Source organism: Bos javanicus, chromosome 16, assembly GCF_032452875.1.
Source record: "Bos javanicus breed banteng chromosome 16, ARS-OSU_banteng_1.0, whole genome shotgun sequence".
Lineage (NCBI taxonomy): Eukaryota > Metazoa > Chordata > Mammalia > Artiodactyla > Bovidae > Bos > Bos javanicus.
In genome coordinates, this window is record NC_083883.1 from 80,690,811 (window position 1) to 80,714,402 (window position 23,592).

A 23,592-nucleotide genomic window follows, 5' to 3' on the forward strand; every position below is an offset into this window, starting at 1 on the left:
GTTGATGTTGCTGCTATTGGTCTGGGAAGTACATTTTGGAGAACCACTGGTGGAGACGTAGGTGTGCAGGCTCAGTCGTGTCCATCTCTGCAACCCCATGGATTGTAGCCCACCAGGCTCCTCTGTCTATGGGATTTCCTAGGCAGGAATACTGGAGTGTGTTGCCATTTCCTACTCCAGGGGATCTTCCCAACCCAGGGATCGAATGCATCTCTCTCCTGTGTCTCCTGCATTGGCAGGCAGATTTTTTTTTTTTTTTTTTTACCACCGTGCCACCTGGGAAGCCCCTGATGTTGTTATTACATAATAATTGGTTCAGCATGACGATTTAGTACCTAGAACAGTTCGGGTGTTTTTTGGGTGAGAACAGTTGGAAAAGAGGAATTGGTGGGGGTTAAGTTTGAGGCCCAAATCAGGAAGAGTTCTATATGGAACGAGATCCTTGAAATAGAGTGGAATTTCTTTAATGGGTGGTAGGAGATCCTCTTTCGGTATGATACTATTTAGAAGGGTGTGTCCTGATCCTGGATATAGCCAGATTGTTGTGGTGTAAGCTGTTTTCTCTTGAGATACTTACACACCTGGAAGTCTGAGTAACCACTCCATCTTGTGGCAGAAACAAGTATCTCTAGGTAATACCCACCACACTTGTTTGCCTGCCCTTTCTGGAAAATCATCTGATTCTCTGTGCCCAGAGTGTCTTTCATGAGAAATGTCACTGAAAATCTCCAATTTTTGTCTCCTTAGGTTTACCGAACCAATCAGTGTGCTGGGGAGTTTGTGATCACGTTTCCAAGAGCCTACCACAGCGGTTTCAATCAAGGTTTCAATTTTGCTGAGGCCGTTAACTTCTGCACTGTTGATTGGGTGTGTGATTATGACCTAGTGAGCCTTTTGACATGTATTGTTTTTCCTGCAGAAGTGGGTTATACTTTCTAGTTGCTTAAACCAGTTGCTGCTGAGATGGCAGGTCCGCCAGTTGTATACCTTCCAGCAAGAGAAGGCGCTAGCCCGCAGTGTGAACCCAGGGCCTGGTGAAGAGTCTGTTGAGTTATGTTTTGCTTGAAGCTCATATCTCATTGCAAACTAACAACAAACATTTCCAGTCTGAAGACTGTACACTGACTTAAATTATCCAAACACAGTAATTTTTAATGATACTTGATTTTAGATGGTTGTAAATTGAATTTTTTTATATTAGTATTAATACTTTTCATTTACTTAAAAAGAGCTGTCTAGTTTTAAGTGAGTGTGGTGTTAAAGCTAATAAATTGTAACCTTGTTTCAGTGCTTTTTAATAAAAACAGTACTACTCACCTCTAATTATTTTCTGTACAGTAATAATAGTTTTTAGAGCATTTTTGCTCTCTGAAGTAGGTTAACCACACCAGTTTCACACAGTTGTTTCAGGAAATGTGAAGATTCATATTTCTGATTAAATTCTACATTGTTGTAGACAGTAATGTCTCAGTAATACTTTGGGTTTTTAAACCCTGTTATAATTAAGATCCCTAATAGCCAGATCTTTGAGGTGCAAAGATTTTAAAAGGTCCGAGGCTTCTTTGAGTCTAGTTGTAGGGTTGATGTATGATACGGGCGATAACCCGAGATGTGATATTTGTTTGTTTGGTAATAAAAGTCAGGGGTCTTTGGAAACAGGAAGGTGTCTCCTTCCGCACATCACGTGTCTTCCCTTCTTTTGGCGCAGCTGCCCTTAGGCCGGCAGTGCGTGGAGCATTACCGTCTGCTCCACCGCTACTGCGTGTTCTCCCACGACGAGATGATCTGCAAGATGGCTTCCAAGGCGGATGTCCTAGACGTTGTAGTGGCCTCAACTGTTCAGAAAGACATGGCCATCATGATTGAGGACGAGAAGGCACTCAGGGAAACTGTTCGCAAATTGGTAAGGTTTCTGGAACTCCCATCTGAATGTCATTGGGTGTTACTTAGTAAAGTCCTTACACACAGGACCATTCTACTAGATACATGATAATGCTTCATCATGCTTTTAATTTCCATTTCTCTAGTGGCTGACGATAGAGGACACTTTGTCACGTTCGCTGCCTGTGTGTGCGTCCCTTAGGTGCAGCGTCTGCTCCCTTTGTCTGGCTGTGCCCCTTTTCACGGGTCTGTTGTGAGGCTCCTCTCTATTTTGACCATAAGCGCTCTGCAAACACTTTCCTGCAGTTAGTGGTTTGTCTTTCCATTTGCTTAGCGGTGTCTTTCAAAGAACAGAAGTTTTTCATTTTGATGAAATTCAGTTTATCATGTTTTTTTGTTGTTTGTTTGATTTTAATGAATCTTTTTTGGTGTGCCTTCCTAAGAAATCTTCGCCTAACCTAAGTCACAAGCGTTTCCTAGTGTGTAGACATCTAGAATTGCTAGTTTTAGTTTTTACATTTAAGTCTTTAATCCTCTTAAGTAATTTTTGTTTATGACAAGTTGTGGTTGAGATCATTGTTTTTGCATATGACTCTCTAATTGTTCTAGCACCATTTCTTGAAGATTCTCCTTTTTCCATTGACTTGTCCTGGCACCTTTGTTGAAAATTGACACGTGTGGAGCTACTTCTGTACTCTGTTCTAGTCTGTTAGCCTATGCATTTATCCTCTTGCTAATGCCTTAAGGTCTTGATTACTATAATTTTCTACTAAGTCTTGAAGTAATTTGAATCCTCCCAACTTTGCTCCTTTAAAAATTTTTTTGCCTGTTTCAGTTCCTTTGCTTTTCCATATAAAGTGTAGAGAATCAGCCTACTAATTCTACCAAAATGGCTGTTGGCATTTAGATTGGAACTGCATTAAATTCACAGATAGTTTGGGAGAGAATTGATCTTTTAACAATACTGAGTCTTCTAATCCATGGACATAGTATATCCCCTCATTTGTTTAGGTCATCTTTTTTTCTTGGCTGTGCTAGAAAGGCTGGGCATTTGGGATCTTATTTACCTGACCAGGAATCATCCCTGTGCCCCTTGCAGTGAAAGTGGGGAGTCTTATCCACTGGACCACCAGGGAAGGTCCCTATTGAGGTCTTCGTGGTTTCTTTCATTCCGTGTTTCGTGATAATACTTCAGAGTTTTTTCCAGTTTTTTATTGCTGGCATTTTAAAATACAGTTGACTGTAAAATACTCTATCCTGACTGCTTCCCAAACTCAATAGTTCTTATAGCTTTTTTGTAGATTCTTTAGAGACAGTCATATCCACAAATAGTCATATTGATTTATTTTTTAATGTGCCTCTTTAGCATGTTGGCTCCCTGGAGCCCACTGTGAATGAACAAACCACTTTCTCGCCTTCCCCTGATATTGTACAGTTCTGGAAACAGTGCCCAGGGGGCTTAAGTGTCTTACCAAGGTCTTCCATCAATAGTGGTAGCTTGTTTTTGCAACTTGGAGAACTCATAATTTTTTTTCCAGATGTGGAAATTTGCAAATTAAAATTGAGTGGACTAATATGATTTATTCTTAACCAAAATTCATAGAGTTGATCCTTAATCTTACTTTAAACAAAAATCTTAAGACATCTCCATAACAAAGTCCTTTTTAAGAATTAATTTCAGGTTAGAACCAAAATTTATTTATTAGGTTTTTCCTAACTTTTCTGATGAGCAGGATGTGAAATGGTCCAGAGGTTGAAATACAGAATGAAAGAGTAAAACAAAGGAGCTGGCTGGTTTATAAACATGAGTTGGTCAGACTCTGCATTCTCAGGCTTCGGTTGGACACAGTTCCAGATAAGGAAAAAAAGTGGTACAAGTTCAATTTTTCCAGAACAAAAGATACATCCTAGAAGGGCTTGTCGTAGGTGCCCACATCACAGTAGAGACATACTGGCTCAAGACCTCATTTTTCTTGACACTTGGTTATGAGATACTTTATTTTGCCTTCAGTCTCTGTGTCACAGATTGTCGAACCTTTTCCAGGAGCCGAACAGACCACTCATTGGCTTCCCATCCATAGTTCCTGCATGGTAGTCTTCTCTGCTTGCCCCATCTTCTTTCCTTTTATTTATATTTGTTATTTTTATGGATTCTCTGAAGCCCTATATAGCATTTCCTCTGCAGTAGAATGTATTTACATTTCTTTGCTCTTATATATACCCAAAACATGGGCAAGGCCAATTGTGAGTAGAGGCAGCAGCTAATCTAAGTAGTTTTATAAGCCTGTGAATAGCTATTCTCATATTCAGATCAGTATAGCCAGACATAAGGACCTACTTTGTCCAGAAGAGATTGTTCCAGATAAGTGAAATAGGTTAACTTGCCCACATTTACTGGGTGCACACATTTTTAATCATGCACTCTCTGTTTTGGTAAGGTTTTCTCTGTGTCGTATTTTTAAAGCTCAACTATTGCATGTTTTTCTTGGGAGCTACTGGGTAATATTATCCTTTGGCGATCTCTAAAGTACACTTTATTTTAGGGAGTAATTGATTCGGAAAGAATGGATTTTGAACTGTTGCCGGATGATGAGCGTCAGTGTGTGAAATGCAAAACCACGTGCTTCATGTCTGCCCTCTCCTGCTGCTGCAAACCTGGCCTGCTTGTTTGCCTGCATCACGTACAGGAGTTATGTTCCTGTCCTCCTTATAAATACAAACTGAGGTGAGTAGGAAGAATGAGTTTTCTCCCTGTGGAAAGCACTGACTGTTTAGTTTAGGCTTTGTGACGTTGGCATCTGATTCCTTCAGGCCCACGTATCTCAAAGCCAACCTGCTCTTCTGTTTCCAGGTACAGATATACTCTGGATGACCTCTACCCCATGATGAATGCACTGAAGCTTCGAGCAGAGTCTTATAACGAGTGGGCCTTGAATGTGAATGAAGCTTTGGAGGCTAAGATTAATAAGAAGAAAAGTATGTGGTATACAGAAAGTGTGATTTGGTGATTGACAAATTGGGACTGATTATAATACAGTCAGCAAACAGTTATCAGCAAACATTACTTGAAGCAGCCTGATTTAGCTCATCTGTCCAGCCAGGCTTAGAGCTTTAGTACAGGTTTTAAAGCCAGGAGTGAATGAGGCAGATGTCCATACATCAAAGTGAAGTCTTAATATAGGAGTTCTGAAAGATTGTATTTTTAACAAAGACAGTGTTATTACAAAACATAATAATTCTTACACGTCTCTGTCTCAGAAACAAAAGTATTTCACATTTTATATGGAACCTTAGAAAAGGTTTCTGTTTTGCCTTTTTTTTTTCTTTTTTTTAACTAGCATTCATGACACAAACAGTATATCCTTAAGAGTCAGTGAAGTGTTTGTTATTACTTTTTAGCTCTAGTCAAAGTCTCTGTCCTCGGTGTTACCTTGAAAGTCACTGCTTCCCTTCGCATCTCTTCTCTCAGTGGTTCCATTTGCTTTCCTTTCTGTAGCTCAGCAGGGTCTCTGCCCTCTCCTGTTCCAGGGTGCGTGCAAGTTCAGTCTGTAAGCTGCTGGTTCCCTGCCAGCTGCGGTTAGATAGATGCAGGAGGAAAGTGTGGCTCCAGCCATAGGAGGATCTTCATGTGCTCTGTCCTGACAAGTCAGGTGTTCTTTGTTTCATAAACTTGTCTATGTTAAAGGGCAGCTCCAGGCACTTTATAAAGCCCTCCACTCTCAGGGCACCCCCCTGCCCCGGCCCCCCCCAAAAAAAAATCAACAAATTTATTAGAGGGAGAGCATTGCAAATATCCATAGATAAGAGCTGATAAAAATCAAACCTCCCCTTCTGTATTTCATACCAGAACTTCATATATATTGATCACAGAAAAGGTGATCTTTTCTTTATTTCTAGGCCTTGTCAGCTTTAAGGCTTTGATTGAAGAATCTGAGATGAAGAAATTTCCAGACAATGATCTTCTACGTCACCTCCGCTTAGTCACACAGGACGCAGAGAAATGCGCCTCTGTTGCCCAGCAGCTGCTTAATGGCAAGAGGCAGACGAGGTAGGCTCTGTGCACACCTGGTTTGGGTGTGGACCCCTGGGGAGTCTGCTGTGGCTGGAGTCTGGGGTGCTGGCACACCTGTCCTCACGCAGCGTTCTTGGGCCTTTGTCTCTCTAGATACCGGTCTGGTGGAGGGAAATCCCACAATCAGCTGACCGTGAATGAGCTCCGGCAGTTTGTGACCCAGCTGCACGCCCTCCCCTGTGTCCTCAGTCAGACACCGCTGCTGAAGGTGCCCGGATGGGGGCTGCCCCCCTCCTATATGTGGTCATCCTATATTTTGTAAATAAGCTCAGTTGACATGATGAAGTCCTGTTCTTGAGTGGTTAATTTGTACATCTGTTTGCAAATGTGTTTAATATTAATAGCAGCTTGAGTGGTACATGTTGATAAAGAGATTGTAACAGGCCTGCAGTTGGAGAGACGGTTGGAAATTTTTACCCTGAAAGTGACTACCGGCTACTCATCACAGCTGCCATAAATCTGCTTAGAGCCACTTGTTCTAACTGCCCGTTGGCTTACGCATGGTCATGTTTATGTGTATTGTTGTTGGAGTCAAGTGAGATGGCAGAGGGTCATGTTGAATATGCATTGAAGATTCTAAGTTTGCAAGAAGCCAGTTGCTGAAATTAGTGTTTTGATGCAACAATCTGTGTTTTTTTAGGATCTCTTGAATCGTGTAGAAGATTTCCAACAGCATAGCCAGAAACTGCTCTCTGAGGAGATGCCCAGTGCTGCTGAGCTGCAGGACTTGCTGGATGTCAGCTTTGAATTTGATGTTGAGCTCCCCCAGCTTGCTGAGATGCGTGTCCGGCTGGAGCAGGCCCATTGGCTGGAGGAGGTGCAGCAGGCTTGCCTGGACCCGAGCTCCCTCACCTTAGATGATATGAGACGTCTCATAGACCTGGGAGTGGGCCTGGCCCCATACTCAGCCGTGGAGAAGGCTATGGCGCGGCTTCAGGAACTGCTCACAGTATCAGAGCACTGGGATGACAAAGCCAAGAGTCTCCTCAAGGCCAGGTAACTGAGCATGGCCACTCCTCCCCTGGGGAGGGCTTGTGCTGGGTCCATGCTGGGCAGGACCAGGCATTAGGGTGTGATCCAGGCACAGCAGCTGAGCTGTGCGTGTGGAAGTTTAGCTGAGATGTTTGGAACTGCTTTGGAACTCGGTCAAAAGAAGATTATTATTTTTTTCTTGATTTACTGATTGTGAAATGAATGGTTCAAATGGACAGTCATTTTCTAGAAGTGGTTTAATGAAATTTCCCTGGATCTCAATGGGAACATCTTTGAGGAAAGAAAACATTTACAAATAAGTGAAACTGTTTAAACCCACAGTTAATGAAAGAGACCCCAAGGAGTCTTAAAGAGAAACATGTGAACATCGCAGTGTGCAGTGTCTGTAAAGGGATGACAGTGCTGTGAGCCCAGCATTACTGCTGTTGCCTCATGACTTTGTCTGTACTTGAGGACGTGTTGGACTCGGGCTGACCATCTGAGGGGAGAAGATGGTTCCTCCTCATCTTGCTTTCTGTCTAACAGATCTTTACTGTTGCAGCTGACAGCATAAAGTACAAGGGACAGCTATTTTCTGGATGTTATTGTTTAATCCTGAAATAGTGGTCATTGAGCAGAGGACACAAAAGTTTTGGGTTCTGTGCTTTGGTGTGGTGATATCCTGGAGATTTTTACTTATCTTAGTGGAGCTGTATGAGTCTTGATAGTGTTTCTAGTTTAACATGGAATAAATTATCCCTAAGCTACCTTTTGCAAACAGAAGTTTATGGTTATTCCATTGTCAAATCAGAAGTAAGTAGAACTGAGTTATTTGCCTTAGTCTTATGTAGATAATTTGATGTCTTGTAGTTACTTTCCATTTCAAAAAGTTTATTTGCAATTGTGAATTTCCTTTGAAGTGGTTTTTCTGACTTCTCTGATAAGTAAGCCACGAGAAGTGCGAGTCGCGCGGAGGCTGAGTACAGTCTTTCTGCTCTCTAGGCCTCGGCATTCACTGAACAGCCTCGCCGCCGTGGTGAAGGAGATTGAGGAGATCCCCGCACACCTGCCCAACGGCGCGGCGCTGAAAGACTCTGTGCAGAGAGCCAGAGACTGGCTTCAGGAAGTGGAGGCCCTGCAGGTAGGTTTCCAGAGTCTCACAGTGCCTCTGTGAAGAGCAGGGATGGAGCGCTGGCGGAGGGGCATGCGCTGGGTTTCGTGGCGCGTGCCCTGTGTTTGGGTTGGCCACGTGACTGATTCTCTTCTACCCCGTGTAGATGCCCTTGCCCACCCCACCTGTTGTCCTCACCAGTTGGCTTAATATGTAAGGCTTAGATAATTTCACTAACCTTTTCTGGGAGCTTGGGAGCCTCCCGTAACAACAGTCTTAAGTACTTGGTTGGTGTTGAAGAGAAAGGGCTAAAAATGAAATGCAGTTGCTAATCTTTGACCAGTATGGCTATCTCTTGCTGGCTTACCAATTGCTTGAAGTCTAGACAGTGAAGAGCAGGCGACTGAGTGAGCAGTGATATGTGCCTCCATGGCCAAACTGGGTAGTGAGGTCCAGGACTTTTACCGTACAAGTGGTGACTTCAAAGTGCTTATCTGTCCCTGCAGAGGAAGTGAGGCTTAGCATATTCTGGAGTAACTTTCCAGAGAACCAGCACAAAGTATCTGTGGCTCTGTGCTAGATGGTGTACTTACTGAGCCTTTACCTGTAAATTAAAATGGAAAATTAAATTGGTGTGTAGCATTATTAAGGTACAGATAGAATATACCTTAATAATGTACCTTAGTCTGGTGTGCTACAGTCCATGGGGTTACAGAGTCAGACAGGACTGAGGGACCGAACAACAACAGACACAAGACACACTCTTCTGTGTTTCTCTGTTTTCAGTTGGGCGACTGCATGTGAAAAGGGGTTGCTGGGGGTGTTTTCCTTTTTCTCTCTTATCATCATAAAACAGCAGGTCTTACGGTCCTATTGAGAAAAAAAGGTCTTTGAATTACTTAATGGGCTAGGTTTTTAAATTTTTAATTTATATTGTTCTTGAGTCTCAAGTTCTGTTTTGTTGAAGCCATCAGACTCTAGGAACAAAATATCATCTGGTTTTCGGAATATCTGCATAATTTAAGTTGTGCTAATAGACCAGTTGCTAATGAGGAATGCCAAATAGGACAGCTTAGCCAGGTGTTTTCACTGAAACATCTGGACGTCTATTCTGATTAATAGGGAAGAGAAGATACGTTGTTTGATAAACGTTACGTAAGGAGTGACTCTAGCCAGAGGAAAAAGCATGGGAAGTGTTTGCTGTGTACATAAACTTCCCCAGTGAGATTTCTGATGCACGTTCTTGTCTGTCATTGTTGGAACCATCGTGATTGCAGCCTTGGTCCTTGCTTTCACTCATGGTTGCTAGCAGCCAGAAAGTGAGGGTGGTGGCAGTAGTCATGGAGAGGTGAGGTATGAAATCAGAGGAAAGGACATGCTTCCAGGTGGGTTTGGTTCTCTTCACCTGTTTTAATGTATGTGCTACTTAGTACTGTGTCTGCAACAAAGTCTGTCGATAAGGACAAAAAGCAAGTTTTGCTCCATTCCTGAAATAATAGCTTGGCCTTGAATCATGTATGTAAGGACTAGCAGAGAAATGTGACCAACGACAGGGCGACCCCTTGTGTTCGGTGGATCGCTTATATTAGAATGCCGCCCAGCTGTGTTTTACACACAGGGAGTGCTCTGTATGCTTCAGAGTGTGGTCCCAGTACAGCCACAGCAGCACCTGGGAAGTTTAGGAATACAAATTCACATGAACCCTTCCCTAATGAACTGAATCGGAAATCTGGGGGTAGGGCCCAGGAAGTTTTTAAAACAAGCTTCCCAGATGGTTCTTAATAATAAAATTTGAGAGCCAGTGTTCTTTCTCAACTCATTTTAGTTTTCCTGAATAATCTATTAATTCATTGTCAGTGAATGGCGTGAAATACTGTTTTGCTGCTTTTCGTTCTCTTAAGTCAGTATGGAAGTCCTTTGAGTTATTACAGGTTTACATTTCTGTTGAATTTTTTTCAAACCAACCAAAATGACAGATGAACTGAGAAAGGGTATAAGCAGTCTGAACAAAGGGATGGCAGCGTATGCCAAGTCCACAGTTGTATCTGTGGCTCCAGCACGAACCAGGCTCTTACTTGGTGACTGAGTGGGATCCCCAGGGGCCTTACCATCACCACCACCAGCTAGCCGGCAGGTTTGGTCGACATCACTCGTGAGTTTAGTATGTTGAGATCATGGGGGCTACTTGGCGCACTTCCACAAAAGTGCTCTTTTCCTTTGACTTACTAGGCTGGAGGACGCGTGCCAGTGTTGGACACGCTGGTGGAGCTTGTCACTCGAGGCCGGTGTATCCCGGTGCATCTACCCTCGCTGCCGAGACTGGAGTCCCTAGTAGCTGAAGTTCACGTTTGGAAAGAATGTGCTGCTAATACATTCCTGACTAAGAACTCGTCCTATTCTCTCCTAGAGGTAAGTTTGCACTCAGCCCACTCACAGCCCCTTCCTTATGGAGGGGGAACACTGGCTGATCTATGCTCTAGGAGTTATTTTCTGAGGGGAGCCAGGGAGAGTCTTCTGAATTTCACTGGAAACTTAGAAGAATCTTTGAATGTTTTCTGCATATGTTTGGGGATAGCATTCACTAAGGAAGAAATATTCCTCTTTGAAGTTCCTTGGTCTGTTAAAATTGAACATATAACCTTGGCCATGCTTCACCACTTGGATTTGCCAAGCTTGATAAGATCTCCACCTCTCAACATGATTATAGTTAACACTTGTAGTTCTAAGCTGATGCTGGTCACACGTTATGACTGAGTCGGTGCATTTTAGTTTTCTTCTTTTTACTTACTGTTTGAGTGGATCTGAATCAAAAGTCTGTATTTTTGTGAGATTTCCTTCATCCTTGCTTCCTTCCTCTGTAGAGCAGGATTTCTGGAATCAGGTTTGCATGTTATGCAGAAAATATAAAGAAATTCATGTCCTTCCCACTGCTTAGGCTTTTATTTGGGAACTTGGTAATGCTCTGTGGTACACCAGATAAATCACAATGGTTGTGTTTTGTTCCACATCAGGTGCTGTGTCCTCGATGTGATATTGGCCTTTTGGGATTAAAGAGGAAGCAGAGAAAGTTAAAGGATCCCTTGCCAAGTGGCAAGAAGAAGAGTCCCCGTGTAGAGAGTCTGAGCGACCTGGAGAGAACGCTGATGGAAAGCAGAGAGACTGCTTCAGCTGTGCGTGCCGGCGCTCCTCCTCTTTTCTCAGGGGGGAGGGCTGTTTCTAGCTCTTCCATCTTTATTGGGTATATTGGGAAGGCAAGTAGGAGAATAACTTTCAGAGTACTCTGTTTTACCCAAGCAACTTTAGGAAACCTGTCATTTGTAAAAGTTTTGAATGGAAGGTGCCTGCGAGGCCTCCCAGACTCAGAAACACTTCCCAAGCCTGTAGCTTGGTCCAGGGCTAACAGGTGGCCTGCAATGCCAGCTTACTGTTAAGTCTACAACAGGACATACACTGGAAAGGGTACTGGGTACGCCTGAGTCTGATCTGCTCTTAGCGTAAGCACTGTGGATCCAGAGAGTGTCATCTTCAAGAAGATGAAGCAGTATCGAGCTAGTGTTTGGTGAGCACAGTATCAGATCAAAAGAAGAGAGCTATGGGATCTGGATGCTTTAGAAACTTGCCAAGTTGGTATAATTGACCTGTAGTATTAGTCTCAGGTGTGCAGTAGAGTGGCTCAGCATGTGTGTATATTACCCAGTGACCCCTGTATGAGTCTGGTTAATAGCCATCACCACACAGGTGTTTGTTTTTTTTTTTTTTCTTGTGATGAGAACTTTTAACATCTACTCTCTTAGCAACTTTCCAAACTATAACATAGTATTAATGACTATCTGGAGTAGAAAATGGCAACACACTGCAGTATTCTTGCCTGGAAAATTCCATGGATACAGGAGCCTGGCCAGCTATAATCCATGGCATTGCAAAGAGCTGGACACAGCTGACATATTCCCCAGAGAAGAGAGCACAGTTTCTTTTTGAATTAATGACTATAGTCACCATGCTGTATGTCGCACCCCCAGGATTTATCTTTACCCTTTGATCCCCTGCACCCATCTCCCGGACCAGTTGCCTCTGGGAACCGCCCATCAGTTCTCTGTGTCTGTCAGTCCAGTTCAGGCTCTCAGTCGTGTCCCACTCTTTGCAACCCCATGGACTAGAGCACACCAGGCTTCCCTGTCCATTACCAACTCCCAGAGTTTACTCAAACTCATGTCCGTTGAGTTGTGTCCATCCAACCATCTCACCCTCTGTCGTCCCCTTCTCCTCCCGCCTTCAGTCTTTCCCAGCATCAGGGTCTTTTCCAGTGAGTCAGTTCTTCACATCAGGTGGCCAGAGTATTGGAGTTTCAGCTTTAGTATCAGTCCTTTCAATGACTATTTAGGACTGATTTCCTTTAGAATTGACTGGTTGGATCTCTTTGCTGTCCAAGGGACTCTCAAGAGTCTTCTTCAACACCACAGTTCAAAAGCATCAATTTTTCCACGCTCAGCTTTCTTTATAGTCCAACTCTCAGATCCATACATTACTACTGGAAAAACCATAGCTTTAACTAGATGGACCTTTGTCGGCAGAGTAATGTCTCTGCTTTTTAATATGCTGTCTAGGTTGGTCAAAGGTTTTCTTCCAAGAAGCAAGTGTCTTAATTTCATGACTGCAGTTACCATCTGCAGTGATTTTGGAGCCAAAGAAAATAAAGTCTCTCACTGTTTCCATTGTTTCCTCATCTGTTTGCCATGAAGTAATGGGACCAGATGCCATGATCTTAGTTTTCTGAATGTTGAGCTTTAAGCCAACTTTTTCACTCTCCTCTTTCACTTTCATCAAGAGGCTCTTTAGTTCTTCTTCACTTTCTTCCATAGGGTGGTGTCATCTGTATATCTGAGCTTATTGATATTTCTCTTGGCAATCTTGATTCCAGCTTGTGCTTCATCCAGCCCGGCATTTTGCATGATGTACTACTCTGCATATAAGTTAAATAAGCTGGGTGACCATATATAGCCTTGACGTACTCCTTTGCCAATTTGGAACCAGTCTGTTGTTCCATGTCCAATTCTAACTGTTCCTTCTTGACCTGCATACAGATTTCTCAGGAGGCAGGTAAGGTGGTCTGGTATTGCCAGGTCTAAGAATTTTCCACAGTTTGTTGTGATCCACACAGTCTTCTGTGGGGTGTTTTTTGGTTTGTTTGTTTTTTGGTTTTTTTTTAGGTTTCACGTGTAAGTGAGATCATATAGTCCTTGTCTTTCTCTGGCTTATTTGACTTGGCGTAATGCTTTGAGTTCATCCGTGTTGTTGCAAATGGCAGAACCCTTTCTCTGTCTGTGGCTGGTAACAGCCCATTGTACACACACAGCCATGCTTCGTTTCATCCACCAGTGGGCGCACTGAGGTGGTTTCCTATCTTGGCTGTTGAGAAGGATGCCGCCTTGGACATGGGAGTACAGGTAATCTTTTCCAGTTAGTGTTTTTGTTTCCGGTAGATGTGTTACTTGGAAATGGAATTGCTGGTCGTGTGCTGGTTCTGTTTTTAGTGTTTTGAGGACCCTTCATACTGTTTTTCCACAGCGGCTGCAACAGTTGACATTCCCACTCCTAGTGCAGGGCGGGGTTCCCTTTTCTCCACATCCTCGCTGACACCTGTTATTTCTGGTCTTTTCGATGATAGTCATTTTAAAATATGTGTGAGGCGATGTCTCAGTGTGGTTTTGATCTGCGTTTCCCTGATGGTCAGTGGTGTTGGGCGTCTTTGATGTACCTGTTGGCCATCTGTTCGTCGTCTTTGGAGAAATGTCTACTGGATCTTCTGCCCGTTTTAATTGGATTTTTGGTTTTGGGATGATGGTGTTTGTGCTGTTGTATTATATAAGTTCTTCACGGATTTGGGGTATTAATCCCCTGGATCGGGTTACAAGTTGCCAATACTTCTCCCATTCTGTAAGTTGTCTTTTCATCTTGTTGATGATTTCTTTCCATGTGCAGAAGTTTTGTAGGTTGATGAAGCCCCTTTTAGGATGGTTTTGAAGCACAAAGCCTTGTCCTTCCCGGAGCAGGAACATACCTGCCACTGGACCTGAACTAAAGGGACTTGTCCTTGGGCCAGAACACCTTTCCAGTCTGACCCTTCATCGTGGCCTGACTGCTCTTTTGATTGACGTGGGATTGCCCTGAAGTGTCTGTGTATTTTGACATGGACTGTCCTTGGCGTATTCGTCCCTTCCTTCAGATTGTAGTCAGATGTGGCTGCCTGCTTATCATTTCGATGCCTCCAAGATGCTGCTTCCACTGTTAACACGGTTGGTGTTTGTAACGGCACTGTCTGGAGCCTCGCCTGGCTCTGCACGTTACCTGTTGATCACTGTGTCACCGCATAGCTCTGTATGCACTGCCTGCACATTGCTTTCATCTACAGAAATAAGAGATTTTCTAAATACAGCAAGGGTTTGTTAGGTGGTTTATTCTAGATCTTTTTGTTTCTTACCTAAACCCTCATTGATACATTTTTCTCCTCTAATCCAGAAACAGTGGAGCATCAGTCTGGCCTTAGGACTCAGGTTCCTCATCTGGTGACTGGGGGTGGATCTCATCATCGGAAATGGTTTAGCTATGACACATTAACATTTTAAGGACTTGGAAATAGAGTTGGGAAAGAAATGGTTCTTGTAAGCCTTTAGTTTTTGCTTCTGGTGGGGAATGCTAGTTTTAAAAATTATGCTTCCTCTGTGTTTCTCTTCAGTGAAGTATCAGGACTTGGGTTGTCTGGCCGTTTGCTGTGAAAGGTCAATGTGTTATGTGCCGAGGGGATAGTGCTTACTCTTACAGAGCTGGTGGCTTGAATTGGTCTCCCTTAAGGCAGTTCTACCTCATGGTGAGCAGTGAATAAATCTGTAAAGCCTGGACTGACTCACGTAGAGATCTCATATGTGGATAATTTGTACATACTGGTGAGGAACATGTTCAGTGTCACTTCAGCTTTTTACTCTGAAGCTAATTATGCTTGTGTTTTCAAGTTGCTTATATAGATTACCTGATCTCGGAAGTGAGATGTGGCTCTTGTTTTAATAGAGAAAAGAATATAGCAAGTATACGTGCCACTTCCTGCAGAAAAGCAGCTTGCTTTTGTCTCTGCCCAGTGGCCTCATAGTATGCCCCTGTGCATGTGTGTCTGAGGGACGCTTGGTGAAGTGTTCCTGTTCAACTTCTTCACAAGGGATCCACTTTCATTATGTACGGTTTATGTGTCCAGTACACCTTAAGGCCTGTTGTTAAAGGCAGTAAGAGAAACAGGTTACTATGGCATCTTAGAGACTTTCTCATCTAAACTACTTTTCTAGAAGATCACAAAAGTTAGTGGAGCTGAATACAAAGCTCAGAAATGTGTCCATAGACAGTGAAAAACCTGAGTCTTACAAGGGAGGGATATTTTCTAAGAGATCCATGTGCAGAGAAGTTGGGCTTAGAAGAACGGTGTGTGTTAGGTAACTGCTGACAGTGTGGTTTGCTGAGTGGCAGCCAGAGCGTCTGGTCACATGGCCATGGGGTCGTCACGCAGCCCTGTGAGGCGGGCACTGTTCCCGACTCGGGTTATACCTGTGGGCGTCCCACCACGGTGAGCGCAATGTTGTCCGAGGCGCCCCCACGCCTTAGTGAGGCAGAACTGGCGTTACACCCAGAGCCTGCTCTGGAGCCCAGTGTTCCTCACCGCCACGACCCTTGAGTTTGAGAAGACGGCCGAGGTCTCTGTGCCATCGTCCTTTATTGCCTTCTCCTGTCTAGATGGCAGCACTCGGGGAAGCTCGCGCACGAGAAATGGAAGCCTTGCAGTCTCTCCGACAAGCCAACGAGGAGAAACTGCTGTCGCCTGTGCACGATGTGGAGATGAGAGTCTGCGTGTGTCAGAAGGCCCCCGCGGCCCCCATGGTCCAGTGTGAACTCTGCAGGGATGCTTTCCACACCAGCTGTGTGGCAGCTCCCAGCATTCCACAGGGCCCCCGAGTCTGGCTGTGTCCCAACTGTCGGAGGTCGGAGAAGCCTCCACTCGAGAAGATTCTGCCCCTGCTGGCCTCCCTGCAGCGCATCCGCGTCCGCCTGCCCGAGGGAGACGCACTGCGGTATATGATCGAGAGGACCGTGAGCTGGCAGCACAGAGCCCGGCAGCTGCTCTCATCAGGGCACCTCAAGTCCTTGCAGGACCCAGTGGGCTCAGGACTGTTGTGTGGCAGGTGGCAGGCCACAGCAGGACAGGTGCCAGAGACCAGCAAGGTGAGCCTGAGCCTTCTTTGCTGGTCTGCAGACAGTGCTCACCTCCATGCCTCTGTGGCTCTGGGGGCTACTGTTACCAGCGCCCAGTGTCCTTGCAGGGCTCTGCGTGCCTGCCACGTCGTTTCTTTCCTCTGCTCCCAGTAGTCAGTCTGTAGAGCAGATTTCACCTGTTCATATATACATATGATTTCCCCATTTGTGTGTATGAACCTAGGTATTTTTAATAGATATACTTAATTTTTTTTTTTTTCCACGTAGCTATTTTTTTTCCTGCTTCCTATCATGTAACTCACTGAGCAGAAAGGGAGAGTGCCTCCTTCTGTGTCTTGCTGCTTTTTGAGGAAAAATTAAGTTTTGAAGCATCTTATGTATCATGTTGCTTCAGAGGGGAGGCAATGGGTTCCATACCATCTGTGGTCTTGCTGCCAAAAGCCTGATTCTTGTAACCATGACTTTGGTGGCGGGGGTGGGGTTCTGTCTTCTTCCACAGAAGATAAGAAAGCACAGTCAGGAATGCAGGGTTTAGTCTTATAAGGTCCACCCGATGACTTCCGAACGTTGTAGACTCTCTAGCAGAATCACTGCACCTCCCTGGTGCTGTACCAGCAGAGGCCTGTGATTTGCAAGGGCTGAGTGAAGTGCAGGTTAGACATACGGACAGAGGGTTGGTTCTGTGGTATTTGTTATCTTTCTTTTTTTTTTTTTTGCCCCATTTATTTCCATCTTCTGAAATACAGTGCCTGGCACTTAGCAAATGATATGTTTAAGTTTTTGCCTCATAGTTGAGTTGTGGCTATTCAGACAACCTAGCCTACATTGGAGACAGTTGTGTCCCTTACACATGACGTGCTGGGAGTTTCCTTGTGTTAATAAAGGAGAAAGACACAACTGCTGTTTGCTCATTTGTGGTCAAAGGACTGCTGTTCTAGCCCCTCTGATAAGCTCTGAAGAAGGTGGGGACATGAATGTGAGTGCTGTTTGGCAGCTCCTCGGTTTACCCAAAGGGCTGCATGTCTGTGTCAGGCAGGTGAAAATCTCCCCCAGGACTTCAAGAGGCTGTGTGTCCATGCAGAGAAAATGACTTATTGCCCAGTAGTGCTCTTCACCTCTGAAGTCAGTCCAGGCACAGCCAGGGAGGCCAAAGGCGTGGTGAACAGGAGTTGGCTGGCCAGATCTGAGATGCCAGAGGCTTGTTTCAGTTTGGGAAAATCAAGTCCTCTGCTATATGCTGCCTGATAACCCACGCTACTTCTGTTAGGCTGGTGGTCGTCTTAGTCCTGGAAGAGCCTTACTGTGAGATGTTTTCCCTCCATCAGATATCTCAGCCTCCTGGCCCCACGTCCTTCTCCTTGCCCGACGACTGGGACAACAGAACCTCCTATTTACACTCTCCTTTCTCCACTGGTCGGAGCTGTATCCCCCTCCATGGTCTGTATTGATTATCATCATCATGATCATTGTTGTTGTTATTTTGAGGGCTTGAATAGTAACAAGTGATATTGCAGTGGTTTTTTGTTGTAAATAATCCAGAACTGTTAAAAAATGACTTTATTCTTACATGTGGGATATGTGTTACTGTGTACTTGAAAGGTTGGGGGAGAATCCTATTTAAAGGCTTATAAGTGCAAAAGAAATAGAAAGGAAAGCTTTATATCCACTGCTTTCAGGGAGGAATGGGTTCAGCCCATGTCAGCTGATAGTTAAACAGCAAGTGGTATGGTCAGATGCTCAGTCACAGGTTCACTTGTTGCTTCATTACTCAGGAGACTTGAGGGGGCTCTTCGAGACCCTGCTTCTCTTCTGTCCCTCCTGAGGGTGATTGTCCCTCAGGAGTTCTACCTGGAGCCCTGGCCTGTGCAGAATGCCCGGCCCTGTGATAGCTGTCCAGGCAGAGGTATCTCTCCTGCATCAGCGGTAGACTCAGTCTCATTTGGGCCTGTTAGGCTGTGGCTCTGGGCACATGAAGTGGCTTCATTTGACGTGGGGCGGGTGGCAGTCAGGTGGGCGGTCCTCCTCTTCTCATGTCACAAGGAGTGTCCCCGTGATCTGCTCTGGTCTTGACAGGTATCAGCCCAGAAGTGAATGAGCTGCTGATGGAGGCCCAGCTGCTCCAGGTGTCCCTTCCTGAAATTCAGGAACTCTACCAGACGTTACTGGCAAAGCCGAGCCCTGCACAGCAGGCTGACCACAGCTCTCCAGTGAGACCCGGCAGTGAGAAGGTGGGCATTGGGGTTCGGCGTCACCCCATCTCGATAGCACAGGGATGAGACGCTGTCTTTGATCCAGGAAAGGATGCAGACGACAGCTGGGCTCACAACCTGGATTCTGATACTGGTTTTTAAACCACTATGCGAAAAGTTTTTCTTTTTCATAAGGTGGTTCTCATCATTTCCATGTGATAATAGCTAGAAACAGGATTATTCTTGTATAAGAGAAATCCTGTTAGATGAAGATGTAATTACAGCTGGACAGGCTTTCATTCTTAGAGTCAGCGAGTAACAAATGCTGTAACTCTTCTAAACTGAACCTGACAGCTGTCAGGACCAGGTGACCAGACCAGGAGGGCACGTTGTTGTTGTGTTTCGTTCTTTTTGGCGGCACCACAGGATCTTAATTCCTTGACCAGGATTCAGACCCGTGCCCCCTGAAGTAGAAGTGGGGAGTCCTAACTTCTGGAGCTCCCAGGAAGTCCCAAGGGGGCCTGTTTCAAGTGCTAACTTAAAGTACTAAGGTCCTGTTTCTCAGCAGCGTAAGATGCTGCTGCTCCTGCATCCTGTTAACGAAATTGCTGACCCCTGAGGATATAGTCGGAGCAGGAAGACAGCATAAGGGTAGACACTGGCGTTTAGGATTGATTTTATCGTTGCAATACCAAATAGTGCAGCACATTACCAACTGTGCTCAGTTAAAAGCACCTTTTTCCTCTAAGGGGAGGAGATGTCCTTTACAAAGGACGGTATCGGCCTGGTTTCTTAGCCGTCTGTGGGTCAGCACCTCCCAAGAAGCTCTGTGGACGTGAGGCATTTGCTCGTGCGTTTGGCACCTCCCACCTCCCGGCACTGCTGGGCTGATGTGAGACAGCTCACATTGGTGACACTTTTGTTCTCTAGTGTTTGATGGGCTGAACGGCGAAGTTAGGTGGTCCTGTGGGGTGGGGTGGGGTGGGCGGGGCTGGGAGCGGGGGCAGCCTGTCTTGGTTTCATGGGGCGCACCTGTTGCTCACGCCTGTGGGTGTTGACACGGCAGCTTTAGTGAGAGGCAAACCGCGTGCTAAACTGGGCTTGCCGTCTTCCACCCAGAGTGACGGCTGCCGAGGGAAGCGAGATGGAGCCAGCAGCCTCGAGAGCAAGCTGAAGAGACGCCTGGAAAGAGAAGGCCTCTCCAGTGAGCGGTGGGATCGAATCACCAAAATGCGGGCCCCCAAAAAGAAGAGAATCAAACTGAGCCACCCCAAGGACACGGACAGTCTCAAGTTAGAGAGAGAGTGTAGCTATGAGTTGGCCCCCTCTGCCGACACGCAGTCCCTGCCCTCAGACTCGTCCTCCTCGGAGCAGGAGGACTCTGAGGACGAGGACGCCATCTGCCCGGCCGTGAGCTGCCTGCAGCCAGAAGGAGATGAGGTCAGTGAGGTTTGGGCCATGGAGGACGTGCGTTCCCTTAACTCAGAACCCTGCGAGCGCCAGCTCGCCCGGCCGGGTCTCTCTCCTGCTTACCTGCCTTGAGCCCATCTGAGTGGATTGCTCACCCTCCCCTACTGGTGTCTCTGCTCTCACAGCGCTCCTGGGTCTCCTCCCTTTTCTCGAAGAAACTCTTCCTCTGCCCTTTCCTTTCCTGCTCCTCCGGCTCTCGCCACCCGGCACTCAGAAGGTGGGGGGGTGCTGCTGTCGTCCCTTTGCTTACTTGTCACGGGGCCGCCTGTCCTCGCCCCGCGCAGCCACCGCGTGGAGAACAGCTCAGCCTGCTCGCCTGGGCTGCCGTGCTGGAGGTCCCGTGAGGGGCAGTGGCTGCCCTGGCTGCCGGGCCTCTTCTCCCCTGAAAACCCCGTCTCCCTGCTCTCTGTAACCAGGTGGACTGGGTCCAGTGTGATGGCAGCTGCAGTCGGTGGTTCCATCAGGTCTGTGTTGGTGTCTCTCCCGAGACGGCCGAGGAGGAGGACTACGTGTGCGTGCACTGTGCGGAGACGGACGTGCCGGGCCGGAGATAAAACCCGCAGAGCCCTCCTCGGTCAGGGCTCGGCCCGGGGACTCCCAGTTTCTCAGCAAAGCTGCAGGACTGGCGTTCAGACCAGCCTGTGAACGGTGCTATTTCTATTCCTTACGGGATCATTTTTCCAGAACTCTTTGAAAAAAAGAAAAAAAAAAACGACAAAAATTTTTTGACACTTTTTGTATTTTTTTCCTTAAGAGCTGTTTGTGGTTGTTGAGGTTTGAAACGCTGACTGTTTTTGCAGGGGTTCCCACCAGTTTGGAAGGATTGGCGCTTGCACCTTTTCATGTACAGCATTAAAATCTTACCTCTTCCTGGGGTTTACCGGCTGAGTCCAACTCGGTTTCAGTGCCCAGAAGGGCCCAGTAAATCCTCATTTGAGGAATTTCTCTCTCGTTTACTCTGTTACCATATTGGGGAGCTTAAGTTTTTCACTTTTGAGGTTTTTGTTTGTTTTCTTTATCCACTTTTGTTTTCCCTGGTAGACTAGGTTTATTTATCTAAGCAATAACTTCCATGTTGGTTTCAGTGGCTGGAATTAAAACCAAACCAACTTCCAAACGGTGTGTGGTGCTTTAGCATCTGGCGGATGTCAGAACACGGACGTCTGGCTTCTGGGGTCACTGGTGAACTGGTGACAGAAGAGGCTGCTCCCTAAGCACCTGTCACAGCTGTGCTGGCTCCCCACCCCCCAACCCCCCGCCTGCTCATTTGGAAGCTTGTATCAAGTGTTGCGGTTTATAATGTGGAATAAATCCTTGGTCCTAACATAACACTACCTGCTGGTTATTCAGAGCCATCAGCCTACAGCTGCTTCTGCCCCTACCTGTGGGCCGTGAAGAACCCGAGGAGGGCTTGCTTTTGCCTCTGCCCAGCCAGGCGACAGCAGCAGCTGGTGGTAGCCTACAGATATTAGGGAATTCTTCTGTATCCTGCTCTGTCTGGTGGGCCACATGCCTCCAGTCCCCATTAACAAAGACCCCCCTTCCTCCTGTCTTCACGCACCAGAACCTGTCTTGAAAGCCATCCTGTTTTTAAATAAGCTTTCTCAGAATGTTGGCAAATCATTCTGTCCCTGTGTCAATTCCAATCCTCAGATGAGCCCTCCTTGGGGGAATGATGTCTTTATTATATTTAAATTGACAGGAAGTTTGGTTTCGGGTTAGGAACTCAGAAGGCAGAGTCAGGAGAGTGCATCCTCACGGAGGCCTAGGAGAAGGTGGGTCCAGGGAGCACTCGTGGGCAGCCAGGCTCCCCTCCCACTGGCCTTCCTGTCTCTGACTCACTGCTGTTCCCGATCGTAGGTGGGTCCCAACCTTTGCACACGATCGTAGGTGGGTCCCAACCTTTGCACACCTTTTCTTCTCAGAGGACCCGCAGTGGAGAAGACGTTCTGGTGAACAGACTCTGACTTGCTTTTCCTGTCCTGTTGCTAATTTCCCCACATTCTATAGCCATAAACCTGAAGATGGGTAGAAACGGCGGTCTTTAATAAAACAACAAAAACAGCAACAGCAGTCTGTGATGTAGCAGAGATTTACATGTGTACTACTCCCTTTTATGCAATTCAGATAATTAAATCTCTTTACGAATGACTGAAGCGTCTGCAGTTTTCCCAGAGTTGTCGCCATATTTCTCCTTACCTTATGGGTCTGTGGGGCCAGTGGAGGAGACTGTCCGGGGCACGGCCTGGCGGTAGAGCAGTTTGGGCCTTTTTGTTTAATTCGCATGTAGTTGATCTACAGTGTTGCACCAGTCTGCTGGTCTTGGCCTTTGTAAGTGTCCAGATCCTTAGAGCCCCTGGTGTTGGTGCAGGATGCTGACTGTCCCAGTTCCACAGAGAAAGGAAGCTTAAGGCCACACTGCTCCTGGAATAGAGCCTTGCCTGTGGAGATCTTCTCTGCCCGTCTGGGCTGCCCCGCTCCTGCCCTGCCAGCTTTTCTTCTTCACCTGGAGGGCTGTACGTGATCCCTGACAGTAGCATCCTTGGTGCTAGAGATTCTCTGCCCCTCGGGGATGGGGGGCAGGAGTGTGTGTGAGCTGTTCCTCCCCGGGTGAGACCACCGACCTTTCGAACACGATGGTGCTGCAGTTGGGGGCGTGTCGCGGGCTCACTGATAGCTGCTGGTGAGGAACCCGGCCTGCTGCGTCTTCAGCCCTCCCCGCACCACCTCTTGCCCGCGTGGCTGTGCAGCGTGAAGATGCAGACCTCCTGGTCACCCCTCTTAGGGACGCACCACGATGCTGGCAGTCATGTGTGAGCTCTGAGGCTGCAAAGACAGTCACACAAGCGAACTGACAGCTTCCTGTTTCTGGTCTGCAGCCGCATGAGGAGGAAGAGGGCCGAGTGCTGAGTGAGACTGGCGTCTGAGCTGGGAGGGCCTGTGGACGGAGAGCCTGGTGCGCCGCCGCCTCTGGCGGCCGGGGCTGCTCGTGCAGCACGGTGGACCTGCCTGTGTGTAGACTGCCCTGGAGGAAGACGGGTTTGGGCGGTCTGTGAGGAAGGTCTGCCTCTCTACTCTTCATTCCAGCGCCCTGGGCGTAGGGGCTTGCTCACCCTCAGAGTGAACCTGAAGCCGGAGATGCCGCCTGTGCTTGGGGTTGACGGAAGCCTGCTGCTTGGTGCCTGTGAGCGCTAGCGACAGGAGGTAGAGGCGCTGGTGAAGTTGGGGGTGCTTTGGCAGAGGTGTGACGTGCGACACACTTAGTTTGCTAGCACATCCACCATAGAAAGGAGCACAGCCTTTGGGTGCCTGGACGGGGGTAAGCCTGTGAACAGAGTGGGTGCCTCCTGCACTGGGTGAAGCCTGGCTTCTCTCCACCTCTGGTTGAACTCTTGTCACAGGCCCCTGCCTCTCTGTCTTGCTGTGATCTTGATGGATAACGCAGCATTCCATTTACACCCCCTTGCGGCTGGAACCCGCCTTGGTTGGAGTTCACTGCCCGTGGGTGGTGTTCCAGGCTAAGTCCTTTCAGGGTTTCCCAGCTTGTGACAGACTGGAATGGACCACAGATAACCGTGTCCTGTAACGGGGGGGCAGAATGCACAGCAAGGGTCCGTGCCTGTTGCCGTTCAGTCACTGTGCCAGTC

The 23,592-nt window shown here is 46.7% G+C and overlaps 1 protein-coding gene across 5 annotated transcripts in view; it reads left to right on the top strand.

The window, feature by feature from the left end:
* The window catches only part of KDM5B (lysine demethylase 5B), a 73,768-nt gene extending 51,755 nt beyond the window's left edge, over positions 1-22,013 (top strand). For all 5 annotated transcript variants that reach the window (XM_061381745.1, XM_061381746.1, XM_061381747.1 and 2 more), the window contains 15 exons: positions 748-867; positions 1,709-1,903; positions 4,425-4,606; positions 4,733-4,857; positions 5,779-5,929; positions 6,047-6,161; positions 6,594-6,949; positions 7,928-8,066; positions 10,266-10,445; positions 11,048-11,206; positions 15,810-16,295; positions 17,612-17,723; positions 18,360-18,514; positions 19,595-19,915; positions 20,362-22,013. In XM_061381745.1, coding sequence (XP_061237729.1) covers positions 748-867; positions 1,709-1,903; positions 4,425-4,606; positions 4,733-4,857; positions 5,779-5,929; positions 6,047-6,161; positions 6,594-6,949; positions 7,928-8,066; positions 10,266-10,445; positions 11,048-11,206; positions 15,810-16,295; positions 17,612-17,723; positions 18,360-18,514; positions 19,595-19,915; positions 20,362-20,499 — 2,934 coding nt within the window. In that variant the 3' untranslated portion in view covers positions 20,500-22,013. The remainder of the gene's footprint in view (positions 1-747; positions 868-1,708; positions 1,904-4,424; positions 4,607-4,732; positions 4,858-5,778; positions 5,930-6,046; positions 6,162-6,593; positions 6,950-7,927; positions 8,067-10,265; positions 10,446-11,047; positions 11,207-15,809; positions 16,296-17,611; positions 17,724-18,359; positions 18,515-19,594; positions 19,916-20,361) is intronic.
* The last annotated feature ends 1,579 nt before the right edge of the window (positions 22,014-23,592 follow it).